Here is a 15,995-nt window from a genome sequence, read left to right on the forward strand (position 1 = left end):
GCTTTGCGGGAACAGGCCGCCATTCAGACACCCCCCCGCTGCCCTCACTTGTACCTGCACCTCCCTCACCCAGCTCACCTGTGCTAACACTCACCTCACCCTGCTCACCTGTGGTCATTCCTCCCTCACCAAGCTCGCCAACCATTTTCCCTGGCGCCCCAAGCTCACCTGTCTCCTGCCCCACGTCACCTACAGCTACACCCTGTTCACTGGTTTGACCCATGTCTCCCATCTCTCCTGCCTCACCCAGTTCACTTATTTCACTCATTCCATCCCCAGTCTCACCCAGCCCGCCCAACACTTCAAATGCCACCCCAGTTGGATCCATTTCCTTCCCTGCCTCACCACTCTCACCAGTCACCTCCACCACCATCTCCACATTTTCTCTCGCTCCACTCACCTCAGTCACACGCAGACACACTCACTCCGTTTTCCCTCCGCCTTCGACTGCATCTCCGCGCCGTCCGGAACAGCGGGGGCCCCCTCCGCACCACACCACCAACGCCTCGCCGCCGGAACGGGCCGCGGGGCCGGATGTTCCGCCGCCACCGCGTCAAGGACCGGGCGGCTCGGACAAGCCCTGGCCAAATGTCCTTCTTCCCCACAGTTAAAACATTTAAGGGCAGAGAAGGTAGCAAATAAAATGTACTCAAAGTCGTCCACACGGACGACAAAACGATAATTAAACTCCTCTGCCCTGTTGTTTAAAATCATATGCACTTGTCTCCGATGAGACATTACGTGTCTCAACAATGGCGACCGACAACCCGACAACAACTTCCTAATGGGGGACACCAGTTCTCGGGACAATTCTCTCACCAGGAACTCATCGCTGACGAACGGCGGCACGTTGGACAAAGTAATCCGCGCCTCCGGCTGCGTCAGCGGAGTCACCTGGACGAACTGCCCCCCCACGGTGATCTCCGTCTCCACCAACCTGTTCGCCTGCTCCACTTTGGGGGAAAGCTCATATTCAGTTGGGAAGGGTTTCCTTTTTAAACATTTGGATCATTTTTAGTCCCCTTTAGGTTTTGAAAAGGCGTAAAGACTGTTTTAACAGCCTGGAGAGAGAAAGCAGGGTGAAAAGCAGAAGTTGTTAAGATGAAAGTGAAAAAAGCATTTCAGATTGACGGATCAAAGTGGAGAGACGGAGCTTTGCTAAATCCACTATACAGTACAGAGCAGGGCTTAGCTGGGCATGCACTAATTTGTATAGGTGTTTGTTTGTGTGTGTGCGTGTGTGTGTGCGTGCTGTGTGTGTTTGTGTGTGTGTGTGTGTGTGAGTCCATCTTGACTGATCCTCACAATTTCAGAGGTTTATTGAGTGGTTCCAGTTTATTTATTGCATTTTTTTTACCTTTACTGATGAACACTTCGTCATAGCTGTTGGGCTACGATTATAATTATGTCGGTCTTCACAGGAGTGCAAAATCATTCTGGAAGCAGTTCTCTTTTTGTTCAGCCATGATGATGTGATTCTCTGCCTTCTCACACCATCCTGGTGTACCCATAAAGTACAGTCAGTGTCCACATACACAATAAATATATGCACAGTCTGCACGCCAGCAAGGTGCACAGAAGACATACACACATCCACAGTTTACCCTGATACCATGGAAATCCAGCAGATAGAAAGCCACTGCAGTTTAGCGTGCCATTAATGTGTAATCACATTTTCCTCTAAAAATCAATATCTCGGCCACTGCTGTGTTTGAAGCTTTCTGTAAAGAATTCTGAAGATGTGCTACCTATATTGATCAGGGGCGTTTTGTGATTGATGGGGATAGGAAGACAAGATGCACATGCAAAGGTGGTCCCAGAGAGCAACAAGGCTGAGCTGACAACAAGATTCCCGTGGATGTTTGAAGAGTTAAGGTGAACTTGTCTGTTGAGTGAAGTTATGTTGGTTTGAACACTGCACCAAGTTGCACACCATTTTGTAAATGGACTTCATGTAGGGAAAGAAATTACTTGTCAGCTTACTTCCAGCAGTGCCAAGTGCCATTCAAACAACCTTTCTTAGTGAAAAGTTTGATGCACAGAAGTGAGACTGCATGTTGCTCAGGCTCTTTCTGAGAATAGAGAACAATTCCTTTTTATTCAGTAGCATTCAAAAAGGACAGCTTGAGAGTGGACCAAATTTGAGGTCATTATGGCTAATGGAAGTCGCTTTCTTCTGGCATAAAGTGGCTGGGAAATGCACAGCAAGAGAACCTTTGAGCATGTTTTTTCAGTAATTGTCCACTGGAATTCAGTAAAGTCCATTGGAATTTTGGATATTTGGAGCATATTAATCTGTTTTCTAAATTGCACAATACAATATACTGTATGTATTTCACTCACCACTCAGGTACGTGAGACATTGAACTACACATTGAATGTGGGTTTTCCTACATCCACTGAAAAACAACCTGAATTATTTTCTGTCTCATGTGCCAAATTAGAACAAATAAACTTTTGCATGCTATTACTGTGATCCCATATTAACATACTGAACAACAGGAGAATACTTTGCATTTCTTCCTGAGAAGGATGATAGGATTCTAAGTACAGAGGAATGCTAGAGGTCACAGTACAATGAGTATTTAAATAACAGAGTTTGTTTGCAGACACTCCATTTATTTAGAAGGCCCGCAAATTGTTTTTATGAACCTTTGAGCTGCATGCGCACCACAGGTAAATAACAATGCATTATTACACAGGTCAGGGAGGGAAGGAAAAAATGGAGGACAAAAAGACATGGACTATAATCACTCAGTTACATGTGCACAGCTATGAGTGTGTGAGGTTTTAATTTATAGGAGTAATACTTGTTGGGATTTCTGGTTTGTGTCTGTCTTTGGCCTGCAGAGTGTGGTGTTGGGCACAATTGGGTGCAGCTGGCACTGCAGGCGGGCGCACCTGTAGGCAATTTACATCTTGCTGCCTATTTAAGCAGGTTGTGCCTGCCTGTCAGTGCTGGGGTGTCTGTTCACTTTCCTGAATGTGTCTCTTCGTGTGGGGAGTGCGTTTGTTCGTCTAGTGTGGGTGCTTGTTCGGGTTCCTTGGTGTTGGTAGGGTGTCTGTTTGTAGTGAAGCTGTTTGGTCGCTTCCCCTGTTGTATGTTGGTGCTCTGAGTTTCCTGGAGGGTCGCTCCTATTCCCGTGCTTCTGGTTTCCCTGGAGGACCGCTCCTGTTCCTGTTGCCCTGGAGGGCCGCTCCTGTCCCTGAGCTTCCGGTTTTCCTGGAGGGCCGCTCCTGTTCCTGTTCCGTGTCTCCTGGAGGACCGCTCCCGCCCCCCTTGCAGTCTAGGAGGACTGCCTCTGCCCTCAGAGTCTCGGGGCATGTTCATGTGGTGAGCGTGTTGCACCGGACTCCCGAGTCCTCGCCGGTCCAGGGGGACTGCTGCGTGTTGAGGACTCATCGGTGTTCCGAGTTTCCAGCAGTCCAGGGGGACTGCATCTGGTGTGGGGACTCGCCGATGGACCTGTGAGGGGCAGACGCTGCCTCCTAATCGTCGGCAGTCCAGGAGGACTGTTTCTGTTAATGTGTGCTCCCCTTCCCTGTAAATAAAGCCTTTGGCCTCTCCACCACTGTGTCCTGGCCTGCGTTCGGGTCCTCTACCACCACGTATCGTAACAAATACTGGCTGGCGGTAGAAAACTGGTGGCACTGTAGAGAGCACTTGGTGTTCAGCTGGTTCCTCTTGAAGGAAAGACTAGATTCACAGACCCAGCACATTTGTAACCCTGTTTTGCAACACAAGCACCCCTCCAAAACCAGAAAATCCCAGCCATGATGCGATAAGCAAGTTCAAATATGAGGGTTTCAACTTAACCCCCTTAACAGAATTTTTTTTTCTTTTTTCTAAATTGCTGACGTTGCGGCATCAAACAAGTTTTAAAAAAACATGAGCTGGGAATCAGAGTCACAATTAAACTTGTCTGCAGGCAAGGTTGAGGGTTGGAAATACCACACAGGGGCATTTCTGTGTGGCATTTCTGTGTTCTCCCTGTACCTCAACTTGCTCTTGCGTGTTGAGTAGTTGTGTTTTCTGTTAAGTAAAGGGTAAAAAGAGACTTGGTATTTGCTGCTTTTTGGGTTGAATATAAAATGAGCTGTGAATGTGAAAATCTGAGGAAAGTGGGTAGTGAGAGACCCATTTAGCTGCACCTGGCTGGTGCTTAGAACATTAGTGAGGGGGGTGTTGTTGGGAAATTATTTCAGTTTGGTTGCAAATTGTTTCACAGTGGCACAGCAGGGCAACAGCAGACATCTTGATGTTATTGTAACAGCAGTGCTACTAATTTCTAACTTTCCACAATTAATATTACAAAGGTGTTAATATATGGATGAGAAGAGCTTTTTTGCTGCCCAGGTAACATCAAGTCAGCATCTTTGTCTGTGATTTACTTTTTTTAGCACAAGTGGCTGGTTTTTACTCTCCTCTCATCTGTTTGACTCATCTGTCATTCCATTAGGGAAGAAATGTTTGGAGTGGTTTATGCGGACGAAACTTTCGGCTAATGAGTCCCCATCTGATCAGCATCCATTACCTTCATCCAGAGAAGAATGAGTCATACAGGTGTATACTCACCAAACAGAGATTTGTATGGATCAGAAGTTGATGTGGAATTTGATGAACAAAAAAAAATGTTCAGATTGTGAATTAAAAGCCCTTTTATTTTATTTTTTGGTGGTTGTTGGTGATAGAATGTCATACTTGTACTACTTGTAATTTCCTTTTACCTTTTTGTGCCTAGCTTTATGCTAATGTCCGAACTGTAAACCGCATTGCTGCATTCATTTTTATTTTAATAACACAGGCAGAAAACATGAAAACTGGATCTGAAGTCGGAACCGCGTTGGTGTGTGGAACCCTTTTACACAACAATCCAGTGGTGATGTAGCAGCAGATAACCCACTTGTTAGGATGTCATTACAGTGGCCTGCTAATGCAGCATGAGCGGAAAACTAGCTAATAAGCGAGAGTGGCTTCCACAGACTTATTACTGATGCTGTACTCTACGGAACGGAGGGATCAGAGTTTCTCTAGGCCCTCTAGTGAGGCCAGGGGGCTGATGGTTGTACAACACGTTGACTGATGGTTGAGTCTTTGTACATGTTGATCGACCTCAGGAATCACCGTCTGTCTCTCTCTCTCTGTGAGGAGCGTGGTGCGAGCTGAGAGCGTTCTCGTTTGAGAATTTTTCAACTTTTCGAGCTGTTTAAGCTGTTAAGCTAAGGCCGGTATCAGTGTCGGCGGGAGGTTCGAGGTGGTGCTGCCTCTGAGCCAGCTGGCCACCAAGGTTACCCTGTCCAACGTGCCCCCGTTTATTACGGACGAGTTTCTGTGTCGGGACTTGTCCAGACATGGCAAGATTGTTTCTCCTATGAGAAAAGTCACGTCTGGATGTAAATCTCCCCTAGTAAAACACGTGTCTCATCGCCGGCAGGTTTATATGATTCTCAATAACCGCGATGAGGATCTGAATGTGTGTTTTAAAGTCCGGGTGGACAATTTTGATTATGTTCTGTTCACCTCATCGGAGCATATGAAGTGTTTTGGGTGTGGCGAAGCAGGACATTTGATTACAATGTGTCCAAACGCAGCCAAATCGGCTGCGTTGGGCTCGGGGGAGCGGCCCGGGGCCGCTACTGCTCTCCAAGAGTTTTAACCCAACATCTTTTACTGTTGAACATGTTGTTGAGGGGAGGTGTCTTTTAATCACGGCCCAGTTTGACCAGTACAGTGCTGCTTTTATTAATGTGTATGCTCCCAACAGCGGTGCAGAGAGGAAGATCTTTTTAGAGACACTCAACAACAAACTCCGGGGGGTGTGGTTCTATCGATTATATATTCTTGGGTGGTGATTTTTACTGCACTGAGGATGAGGTCTTAGACCGGAACCATGCCGAGCCGCATCCGTCCTCGCAGCAGGTCCTGAGGCAGCTGGTCTACTCCCATGATCTGGTGGACGTGTGGAGAAGGTCTCATGCAGGCTGCAGACAGTATACGTGGTCCCACATTAGAGAAGAGAGGGTGTCTTGAGCTCATTTAGATCGTATTTACTGTTTTAAACACAATTTTATTGTGTTTTAAGTTATATAATATTGTGCCGGTGGGTTTTACTGATCATGCTTTGGTTTTATGTGCTGTTTTTATTAACAACATTTTACCAAGAAGCGCCTACTGGCATTTTAATTCAGTTTTAGCCTCTGATGTGAGTTTTAAAGATGCTCTTAGTTACTTTTGGGCTGGTTTTAGGCAGAGGAAGGGTGAGTTTAGCTGCCTAAAACAGTGGTGGGACTACGGAAAGACACAGATCAGAATGTTGTGTCAGCAGCACACTCTCAATGTTACTCGTCACGTCACCGGATTTATCAGGGATCTGGAGACTGAGATTGTGGAGCTCGAACGTTTGAATGACTCCACAGGAAATGGAGGATCTGTTGGAATCCTCAAGACCAAAAAGATCGCTTTAGCGAACCTGACCTGTGCCAGAGCACAGGGTGCCCTGGTCCGGTCCAGAATCCAGAACATCTCGGAGATGGATGCACCCTCCAGTTTCTTCTTTGGCCTTGAGTGGAAGTCTGGGAAGAGGAAGCTGATCCACTCCTTGCTGTAGGACACGGGGCAGGAGCTGACCGACCCGGGGCAGATCAGGAGGAGAGCAGTGGAGTTTTATGCTTCTTTAACAAGACTGATTTTTAAGATGACAAAGACTGCTTTAATGGTTTTAGTGCTTTTAGTCAAGGACTGCCCAGGGTCTCCAAGGAAACCAACCACCGAATGGAGCACCTGTTGACGGCACAAGAACTGCACCTGGCCCTGCAGTCAATGCAGGGCCAAAAGGCCCCGGGCTTCGACGGTCTCTCGGTGGAATTTTACAAGGCTTTCTGGGACATCCTCGCTCAAGATGTCCTGGAATTCTTCAATGAGAGTCTCACCACCGGTTCCTTACCACTGTCCTGCAGGAGGGCCGTCATCACCCTCCTGCCGAAGAAAGGGAACCTGCAGGACATAAAGAACTGGCGCCCTGTGTCCCTCCTCTGCACGGACTACAAGATCCTCTCCAAGGCCTTGGCCATCCGGCTGAGGGAGGCTATGGAGCAGGTCATCCATCAGGACCAGACGTACTGTGTACCTGGCAGGTCCATGGTAGACAATGTCTGCCTCATTAGGAATGTTTTGGAGGTCTCCAGGTCATGGGGGGTGAGTGTTGGTCTACTTTCTTTAGATCAAGAAAAGGCTTTTAACCGTGTTGAACACAACTTCCTGTGGAGAACCATGGAGAGGTTTGGGTTCAGTGCTGGTCTGAGAGCCAAGATCCAGGTACTGTACAGTAACATTGAGAGTGTCCTGAAGGTCAATGGCAGCTTGTGTGCTCCTTTTAGAGTGTGTAAATCAAATCAAATCAAATCAATCTTTATTTATATATAGCGTCTTATACAATCAAAATTGTTTCAAGGCGCTTTCCAGAATCCCAGGGCCTAACCCCAGACAAGCAACAGTGGCAAGGAAAAACTCCCCTTTAACAGGAAGAAACCTTGAGCAGGACCAGGCTCAAGTAGGGGGGCCCTCCTGCTGATAGCCGGCTGGGTAAAGAGAGAGGAGAGGAGAGGAGAGGAGAGGAGAGGAGAGGAGAGGAGAGGAGAGGAGAGGAGAGGAGAGGAGAGGAGAGGAGAGGAGAGGAGAGGAGAGGCACAGAGCACAGAGCACAGAGCACAGAAACACACACAAAAATACACTATGCAACGGGTCAGCAGGGCCGGAGGTCATCATGCAGCTCTGAAGGCAGCGATACCTGTAAATGAATAGAGAGGGGGCGGGGGAGAAGCAGAAAAACTACACAGGAAGGTGTAGGTGTAGAGGTGTCCGACAAGGCTGTGCTCTGTCTGTGATGCTCTACGCGCTCTCCCTGGAACCCCTCCTCCACAAACTATGCTCTTGTGTTCAAGGTCTGTTTTTACTGGGTTTTAACAGTAATGTGGTTTTATCTGCCTATGCTGATGATGTGGTTATTTTTTATTAAAGACCAAGCAGACATTCATGTCGTTTTAAATGTCACTAACAAGTTCTGCGATATGTCGTCTGTGAGGGTGAACTGGGGAAAGAGCAAAGCCCTGGTCATCAGTGAAGGCCATCATGGCCTCCCCGTTCTCCCTCAAGGTCTGACCTGGACGAGGGACGGCCTGAAATATCTTGGAGTGTACCTGGGAATTGAATGCATGGTAAAAAAAAAGAACTGGGAGAATGTTGTTGAAAAGGTTGAAGAAAAATTAAAGAAATGGGGGTGGGTGCACTCCGAGATGTCATTTAGAGGAAGAGTTTTAGTTTTAAACAACCTTGTAGCCTCACCGCTGTGGCACCGTTTGGCCTGTTTAGAGCCACCACCAGGCCTGCTGTCCCAGATCCAGGCTAAACTGGTTAACTTCTTCTAGGGCGGCTACCACTGGGTGCCACAGTCAGTCCTGTTTTTATCCAGAGACTAAGGCCTCATCTACCTGGCTAGTAGAACAGCCACCTTTAGGCTACAGTTTGTTCAGAGGTACCTGACAGGACCTCCTGACTTAGTGTGGAGGGATGTGGCCAGCTGCTTACTCAGACATGTGAGCAACTTGGGACTGGATACTGCTCTGTTTTAACTGATTTCAAAAGTTTAAATTTAAGGGGGTTGCCAATATTCTATCAGAGTGTTTTTTAAATCCTGTGCTCTTTTTAAATGGAAGAAGTCCAACTCTCTGCTGTTGGGAGAGCCCCTGGTGTATGGTGGCAGACTGGATGTCTGCAGCAGCACTATTCCTGGGGGTGCTATGTGGCTCCAGGACTGTCACACTAAAGCAGCTGATGGAGGCAGCCAGGCTGGCGCTGGCTGACGCCTGGACCCTAAGCACTGTGCTGGGACTACGATCGCTGAGGCTGGTGGAGAGGAGTCTAGAGCTGTGGAGGAGGAGGCTCTCTGTGAGAGAGAGGAGTCTTCTCTTGCAGTTTGGCAGAGGAGGAACCGAGCCCGACCCCACGGACACCTTCCCTGACCTCCAGCTGAGCCCTGGGTGTGAGGAGTGCAGCGGCCCTCTCCTGAACGTCTACTACAAGAGCCAACTGGGCCTCCATGGAGCAGACAAACAAACTTTTTATTTGAATATTGTAAAGACAATTAATGGACTGAGGCTACTCAACAGAGCTGCCTGTGTTTGGACGGACAGGTTGGGGGGACAGAGTCCACAGCGGAGGACCCTGTGCAAACCCCCCACCAAAAAAAGGACTGTAGACCTGCAGTAGAGGATCCTACATGGTGCCATTGCCACCAATGCTTTTATCTATATTTTAAACCCTATTGTCTCCAAATAATGTCCATTCTGTGGTCTGTCCAAGATGGTTTTTCATGTTTTTACAGAGTGCAGCAGACTTGCAGGGGTTTTTAGTGTTTTAACTGAGGTTTTTAACCATTTTAGCGTCGCTTTTTCTGCTTGGGTTTTTATTGGCGGGACTGCCTATTAAAAAACCTTTTAAATCACAGAGGCTAAACTGGCAATTTACCTGACGTGCAGGGACAGGATCCGGGATGGGGACACATGCGATGTGGTGGTTATGTGGAGGCAGAACATTAGAGTCAGACTGAGGCTGTAGTTCTGCTTCTACAAGGCCACCACGAACCTGGAAGTCTTTCCGCAGCTGTGGGGACATGAAGGTGTCCTGTGTTCGGTGACAGAGCAGAGACAGCTCAAACTCTCCAACTACCTCATACAATGATGGTGTGATTGTTTAATATATGTTTTATTCTATTTGGTTTATTCTATTTATTATTGTAAATAAAAGTGGTGTTAAAAGTCTAAAATGTTTCTCTCTCTGTGTCCATTAACAGACAGCAGCCAGCCATCACTTGCCCAGTCCTCTCTCAGCCTGCAGAGTTTCCCTTATGGCGAATGTGAGTCCGTGGAAGTCTCCTACCAGAGTGGTATGTTTTCGAACTAATGTATCTAACTGGAGCTAATATGGTCAAAGGCTGGCTGACTTTTTTGAACTGGGTCCTAGATTCTTACCTGTGTTTACCACATGTGCTTTCTCTGCCAGGTCAATCAGTAACAGTAGGTACTAAATTATAGTTATTCAGTTCTGATTACAGGAAGGGTGTAAAAAAAAAGAATAGCATTGCTATTATGTTAACAGCAGGTCTATCAAGGCACTCTTCTACCCCAAATGAAACAGTGGATGAGGGGGTTGAGTTTATAAAAGTATTTCTAAATTTGTAAAGTTGCAGCCACGTACGTCATATCAATTTCAGCTTGACCATGTACTGCTTTTCTGCAAGCCAGCACCTCTCTCATGTATTTCTCAACCTATCCTCACACACCCTCTTCACATCATTGCCTTTGTTTTGATACCTTTGCTTCCTTCAGGTCAGTTCCAGGCAGGCCAGTTTCAGCCAGCCATTCGAGTTGCCGATCTGCTTCAACACATCACCCAGATGAAATGTGGTCAGGGCTATGGATTCAAAGAAGAATATGAGGTAAAATCAATGTGAGAACTTTGTTCTCTAACTTCTCTTTCTAATTTTTAATGTCAACCACCATAGCTAAAAATGGGATGGATGCAACAGTTAACTTAAAAAGCAGAAATTTAATAATTTAATATTGACCTACAAAATTAAGCAGCAGGTAAATGTTTCAATAATTTTATCTAGTATTGCTTGAGGGGCAAAAATGAAGTGCCTTAAATGATATGAGATGTGTGTATGAAGATACGTAATTGAATATCAGCTACATATTAGAGGTCTTTAATTAAGACTCTCCTGTAGTGGAATGAAAAATTGGGCAGCTGAGTCACAGCTTATGCAACTGTATACACATGTGAATGCAATAGCATCCTAGAGAAACCCCCCCCCCCCCCCCCCCCCCCCAAAAAAAAAGGCAGAAAAACCATCAGCTGAAACAGAAAACTCTTTCAGTGTCTGTGGGTGGAGTGAACGCTGCTGTCACTGGGATGCACTCATATTTTGGGGGCAGGTGCTCAGTGAAAAATAAGGGTATTTTGTACAGTATGTGGAACAACTTCCTGCCTTATTACATCACTGTGGGATTTTTAAAAAATTAAAAACTGTTAAATGTAACTTTATCGTTATTCACTTCAATTTATTAAGAAATTTCTTCTTATTTTCACTTTGACTGTAGCTGCACTGATGAATCTGTTGTTGAAAAATAAGACAAATGTGTGTTTTCCGGAGCTAACTTCATGCCGAAGCTGAAAAAAACACCTTAACATGATTTATAACATCCCATGAATACTCATAGTCAGTTTTGCAAACAAAATAATCTTATCAAACAAAAACATATTTTTAATGAATCATGCTTGAATCATGCATAAATATTGAACTGTTGGAGCTTTTTGCAGGAAGCTGGAGTGGGCCAATCCGCCACTGCACTCACTGTGAGAGTTGTCCCTGTCCAACAATGAATCCCAGGAAGGCAATGGAAGTAGTGTGGAAGTCACATTTCTCTATCTTAATGAAAAGCTTGTTCTCTAAGAGGCACTGGAGAACTAGGCGGACATGCTGTACATGTTCCTCCTTCATTTCAGAAAAAAATGAGGATGTCAAAGGTAAACAAAGGAACTTATTTAGCAGGTCCCGGACATCATTAACCAGAGACTTGAACATGGCTGGGGCATTGGTAAGACCAAAAGGCATGACCAGATACTCAAAGTGGCCCAAGCGAGCTGCCAACTCATCTTTTGGTTCCTCTGCCAGCCCCTGGATATAAACCCCCCCGGAGGACGGTGTCATTTCAACCATTGTTGGCCGCAAGGATTCAGAAATGGATAGATTAATCAGCCACGTACTAACCCCCTGGTGCAGAGAAAGAAGCTTCGATGCTGCCTTAATGCTCTGGGCCGGGTGGTTGGACACACTTCTGAGCTCCATAGTGAAGGAGGGGTAGCAATCTTGAATTTATCACTCTGGTATGTTAAAGGTCAAAAACTAAGGAGCACTGTAACAACAAACTACTGCACCTGCCCGCCTCACCAGAGTAACGGTCGGGAATGAGCCATGAGGCTCGCGTGGTGCAGCGGCTGAGGTTGGAACATGAGTCAGCTGTGTGATGACTCCAGATGCCGTTGAGGTTGAAGCAACTGCAGACTGCAGACTCACTTGCACACTCTAAACAAATATGAAAAACTGAAAAAAAAAACCCAAATCTAATAATAATCTAATAAACAACTACGTTCAACAAAATTCACACACAAAAGGATAGAACAAATACAAAAAAGCACTTTTGCACAATCTCTCACTCTTCATCTTCTACTCACAGACATCTCACTAGAAGAAAAAGAGGAATGACTTGGAAGGAGACATTCAACTATGTGGGAGAAAGATTTTTTATTTTTTTTTACATCTGTTTTAAGTGTACTTTGAAAAGTTGTACAGTTGTTTCTGCTGCTTGTTCCTGCTGAAATTTGTAGGGCTGCTGACCATCCTGGTCCTCATGAATATTTTTGGTACAGTTTTAAAGTGTCCAAGTGTAGCAGCTGTGGCCATTGGCCCAAATGTCCCTGCATATTTCACTGCTTTCACATTTTAATATGGAAATATTTGTGTGTGTTCAGGCCCTGGCAGAGGGACCGACTGCACCCTGGGAAACAGCCAAAAAGGACGCGAACCAAAGCAAGAATCGTTGTGGCAACATCATTGCTTGTGAGTATGGTCTTGGCATAGATGGAGCCTTTAGAGTTATGGGATGATTATGCTATAGATGTTAGATTACTTTCCGTGTGGCCTGGGTCAGCATTTCCTGTGGCTTTTCCATTACGTGATTACATGTTTGCCTCTTTACGTGTTTATTGTGGGGCTTGTGGAATTATTCCAGGCATACATTTTCAAATACATAAAGATCCATTAGAGAGGTTTGTTTGGATTCTTTGGGCAGATTGAGTTCAGAGTCTGCAGAGGTGTTGTTGCTAATGAGCCGGAGGGCCGAACTTTTATGCAGACAACCGTCTGCTCTGCTCACGTGTCCAACAAAGAGTCAGTGGTGACTCTAAGTCCGGAAGAGCTGGTAATGATGGTGTGTGCTTCACATGTCGGCCATTACTAATACTGTAATAACATTGCCTGTCAAACACGTGCGAGATAACAGAAATCATGACAAAATTGCTTGGAAACAGAACCTGTCTGTCTTGTTTCTTGAAAAGCAGTTTTGAAAAGTTTTGAAAGCTCCTGAATGGAAACCACAACACTGTTTTTTCACCAGAACCAGAGGTTCGGCTACAATGTGATGTTTCAAAGACACCTGCCGCTTGGCCTTTTTTCTTCCTTTTTCCCCGTAATGATCCAGTTTGAGCTGTGAAGAGACCGTTCAAGTCGAGATGTGGACTTCTCCCCCGTTAACAAAGCAGCTTCTGTTGTGTCAGTTTAATTCAAGATTTCTGCTCGTTAACTAGGAGCAGTCATACTCAGGAACAAGCCAAACTCAGCTCCTCTAATTCATTTCTCATATAGCTAATGAGTCCCTCTGTGCTATCATACCACCACTGATGTAAAGCTAATGTTTCTTTCTGTGCCTGGCTTCTGAACCCTCTGCTCCCAGGCAAATTAGACCGAAGAGTGTATGTTCCTCCTTTCAGAAATAGGACACTAATGAAAGGAGTGGGTGTCACATTGTCAGACAATTTGGGAGGGAGTGTATTTCATCTGCCCACATCTTCAACAGGAGAGCCGAAAAACAGACCAAACCTGAAAAGCTGACCTAAAAGGTTGTAATTGCTGTTGGTAACGAGATCTCTATTGAATCACAGGCTTGTTTTACAATACATGGAGAGATCCCATTCTCCTCCACTATTAACAGTCCAATTAAAACCAGTTCACTCAATCAAGCTAATTTTGGAAGTAGGAAACAGTGAGTAGAGACAAATTGGTTCAAACACAGCAACCACTATCGTCAAGCTAAAATGTAAAAGCTGCGTTCTTCAATTCATTACCCTTTTGGAAACTATATAATATATTGTGACACAGCCTCACATCAGTCTGAATGTCAATTTTCACAATCAGAACCCGCCACCACCCCCAACACATACTCATTTCTCCTCTGTCTTTGTGGAAGTCTCTGCTCTCCAGGCAGTTCCAATCCCCTCTACAGTATCAGACAATATCAGACTCATTTTTAGCACCCATTGCATTCTGTGCATGGCCTCAAACTCTTCAGCAGCCATTTTTGTGTGTTTTATAAATTGAGGTCGATCCCCCGTGTTTCTGCTATACTCAAAGCTCCGGCGTCATCTGTCCATCACTCGGTAGTCAGCGGCCATTTATGTTGGCCACCTGCTGCATGCAGGTTTTTTTATTTGACACTTTAGATTACGGAGTGTTTCATTTTTCATCATGTGGCTCATTTGAACTGGTGCAGCCCAAAAAAAGCAGATCAAATCAAATCAATCTTTATTTATATAGCGTCTTATACAATCAAAATTGTTTCAAGGCGCTTTCCAGAATCCCAGGGCCTTACCCCAGACAAGCAACAGTCGCAAGGAAAAACTCCCCTTTAACAGGAAGAAACCTTGAGCAGGACCAGGCTCATGTAGGGGGACCCTCCTGCTGATGGCCGGCTGGGTAAAGAGAGGAGAGGAGAGGAGAGGAGAGGAGAGGAGAGGAGAGGAGAGGAGAGGAGAGGAGAGGAGAGGAGAGGAGAGGAGAGGAGAGGAGAGGCACAGGGCACAGGGCACAGGGCACAGGGCACAGAAACACACTATACAACGGGTCAGCGGAGCCGGAGGTCATCATGCAGCTCCGAAGGTGGCGATACCTGTAAATAAATAGGGGGGGGGGGGAAGCAGAAAAACTACACAAGAATCAGCATAACTAGTCTGCTTGATGAGGAGGAGGAAATGAGAGGAGAGGAGAGGAGAAACCATGACCCAGTGGGGTGACAGAGGCCTGTCAGGTGATCATGTTTCCGGACCCCGGCAGCCTTGGCCTATAACAGCATAGCTAAGATGTGACCTAACGATTAGACGACCCCCTAAGTATGATAATTTGTCTGTGTATGACAGTAACTGGAACTGCAGAATTAGTAACAATAAGCTTTTTCAAAAAGGTAGGTTTTAAGTCTGATCTTAAAAGTAGAGATGGAGTCAGCCTCCCGTACCTGGACAGGGATGTGGTTCCATAGCAGGGGGGCCTGGTAGCTAAATGCTTGGCCCCCCATTCTACTCCTAGAGACTCTGAGAACCACAAGTAGACCAGCATTCTGAGAGCGGAGCGGTCAATTGGGCTGGTAAGGTGTCACTAGCTCCTCCAGGTAGGATGGAGCTAGGCCTCTGAGGACCTTGTAGGTCAAAAGAAGGGTTTTAAAAAATATTCTAAATTTAACGGGCAGCCAATGAAGATACACCACTACAGGAGTTATATGATCTCTTTTGTCAATACCTGTCAGAATTCTGGCTGCAGCATTTTGGATCAGCTGGAGGCTTCTTAAAGAGTTGTTTGGACACCCTTATAATAAAGAATTACAATAGTCCAGCCTGGAAGTAACAAATGCATGGACTAACTTTTCAGCATCATGCCGCGTCAGTAGTTTCCTGATCTTTGTGATGTTCCTCAAATGAAAAAAGGCACTTCTAGAGACTGTTTTAATGTGTGAGTTGAAGGAGAGATTTTGGTCAAAAGTTACTCCTAGATTCCTCACAGAGAGACTAGATGTTAATGAGATACCATCTAGAGTGATCATGTGATCTAATCTATCCCTAAGAGGTTCAGGACCAAACACCGTGACCTCAGAGTTAAGGAGGAGGAAATTTGACATCCAGGACTTTATGTCTTTAAGACAGGTTTGAAGCTTCACTAACTTCTCTGTCTCCTCTGGTTTCATGGATAAATAAAGCTGAGTGTCATCAGCATAACAATGAAAATGTATATCATGCTGCCGAATAATGTTCCCTAAGGGAAGCATGTACAATGTGAAAAGGATTGGTCCAAGTACAGAACCTTGAGGAACTCCATGGCTAACCCTACTGTATGAGG

General features: G+C 45.7%; 1 protein-coding gene across 7 annotated transcripts in view; it reads left to right on the forward strand.

The window, feature by feature from the left end:
- The window catches only part of ptprt (protein tyrosine phosphatase receptor type T), a 128,351-nt gene that overhangs the window by 85,724 nt on the left and 26,632 nt on the right, over positions 1–15,995 (forward strand). For all 7 annotated transcript variants that reach the window (XM_029827079.1, XM_029827083.1, XM_029827080.1 and 4 more), the window contains 3 exons: positions 9,849–9,941; positions 10,384–10,493; positions 12,587–12,674. In XM_029827079.1, coding sequence (XP_029682939.1) covers positions 9,849–9,941; positions 10,384–10,493; positions 12,587–12,674 — 291 coding nt within the window. The remainder of the gene's footprint in view (positions 1–9,848; positions 9,942–10,383; positions 10,494–12,586; positions 12,675–15,995) is intronic.

This window comes from Takifugu rubripes, chromosome 19, assembly GCF_901000725.2.
Source record: "Takifugu rubripes chromosome 19, fTakRub1.2, whole genome shotgun sequence".
Lineage (NCBI taxonomy): Eukaryota > Metazoa > Chordata > Actinopteri > Tetraodontiformes > Tetraodontidae > Takifugu > Takifugu rubripes.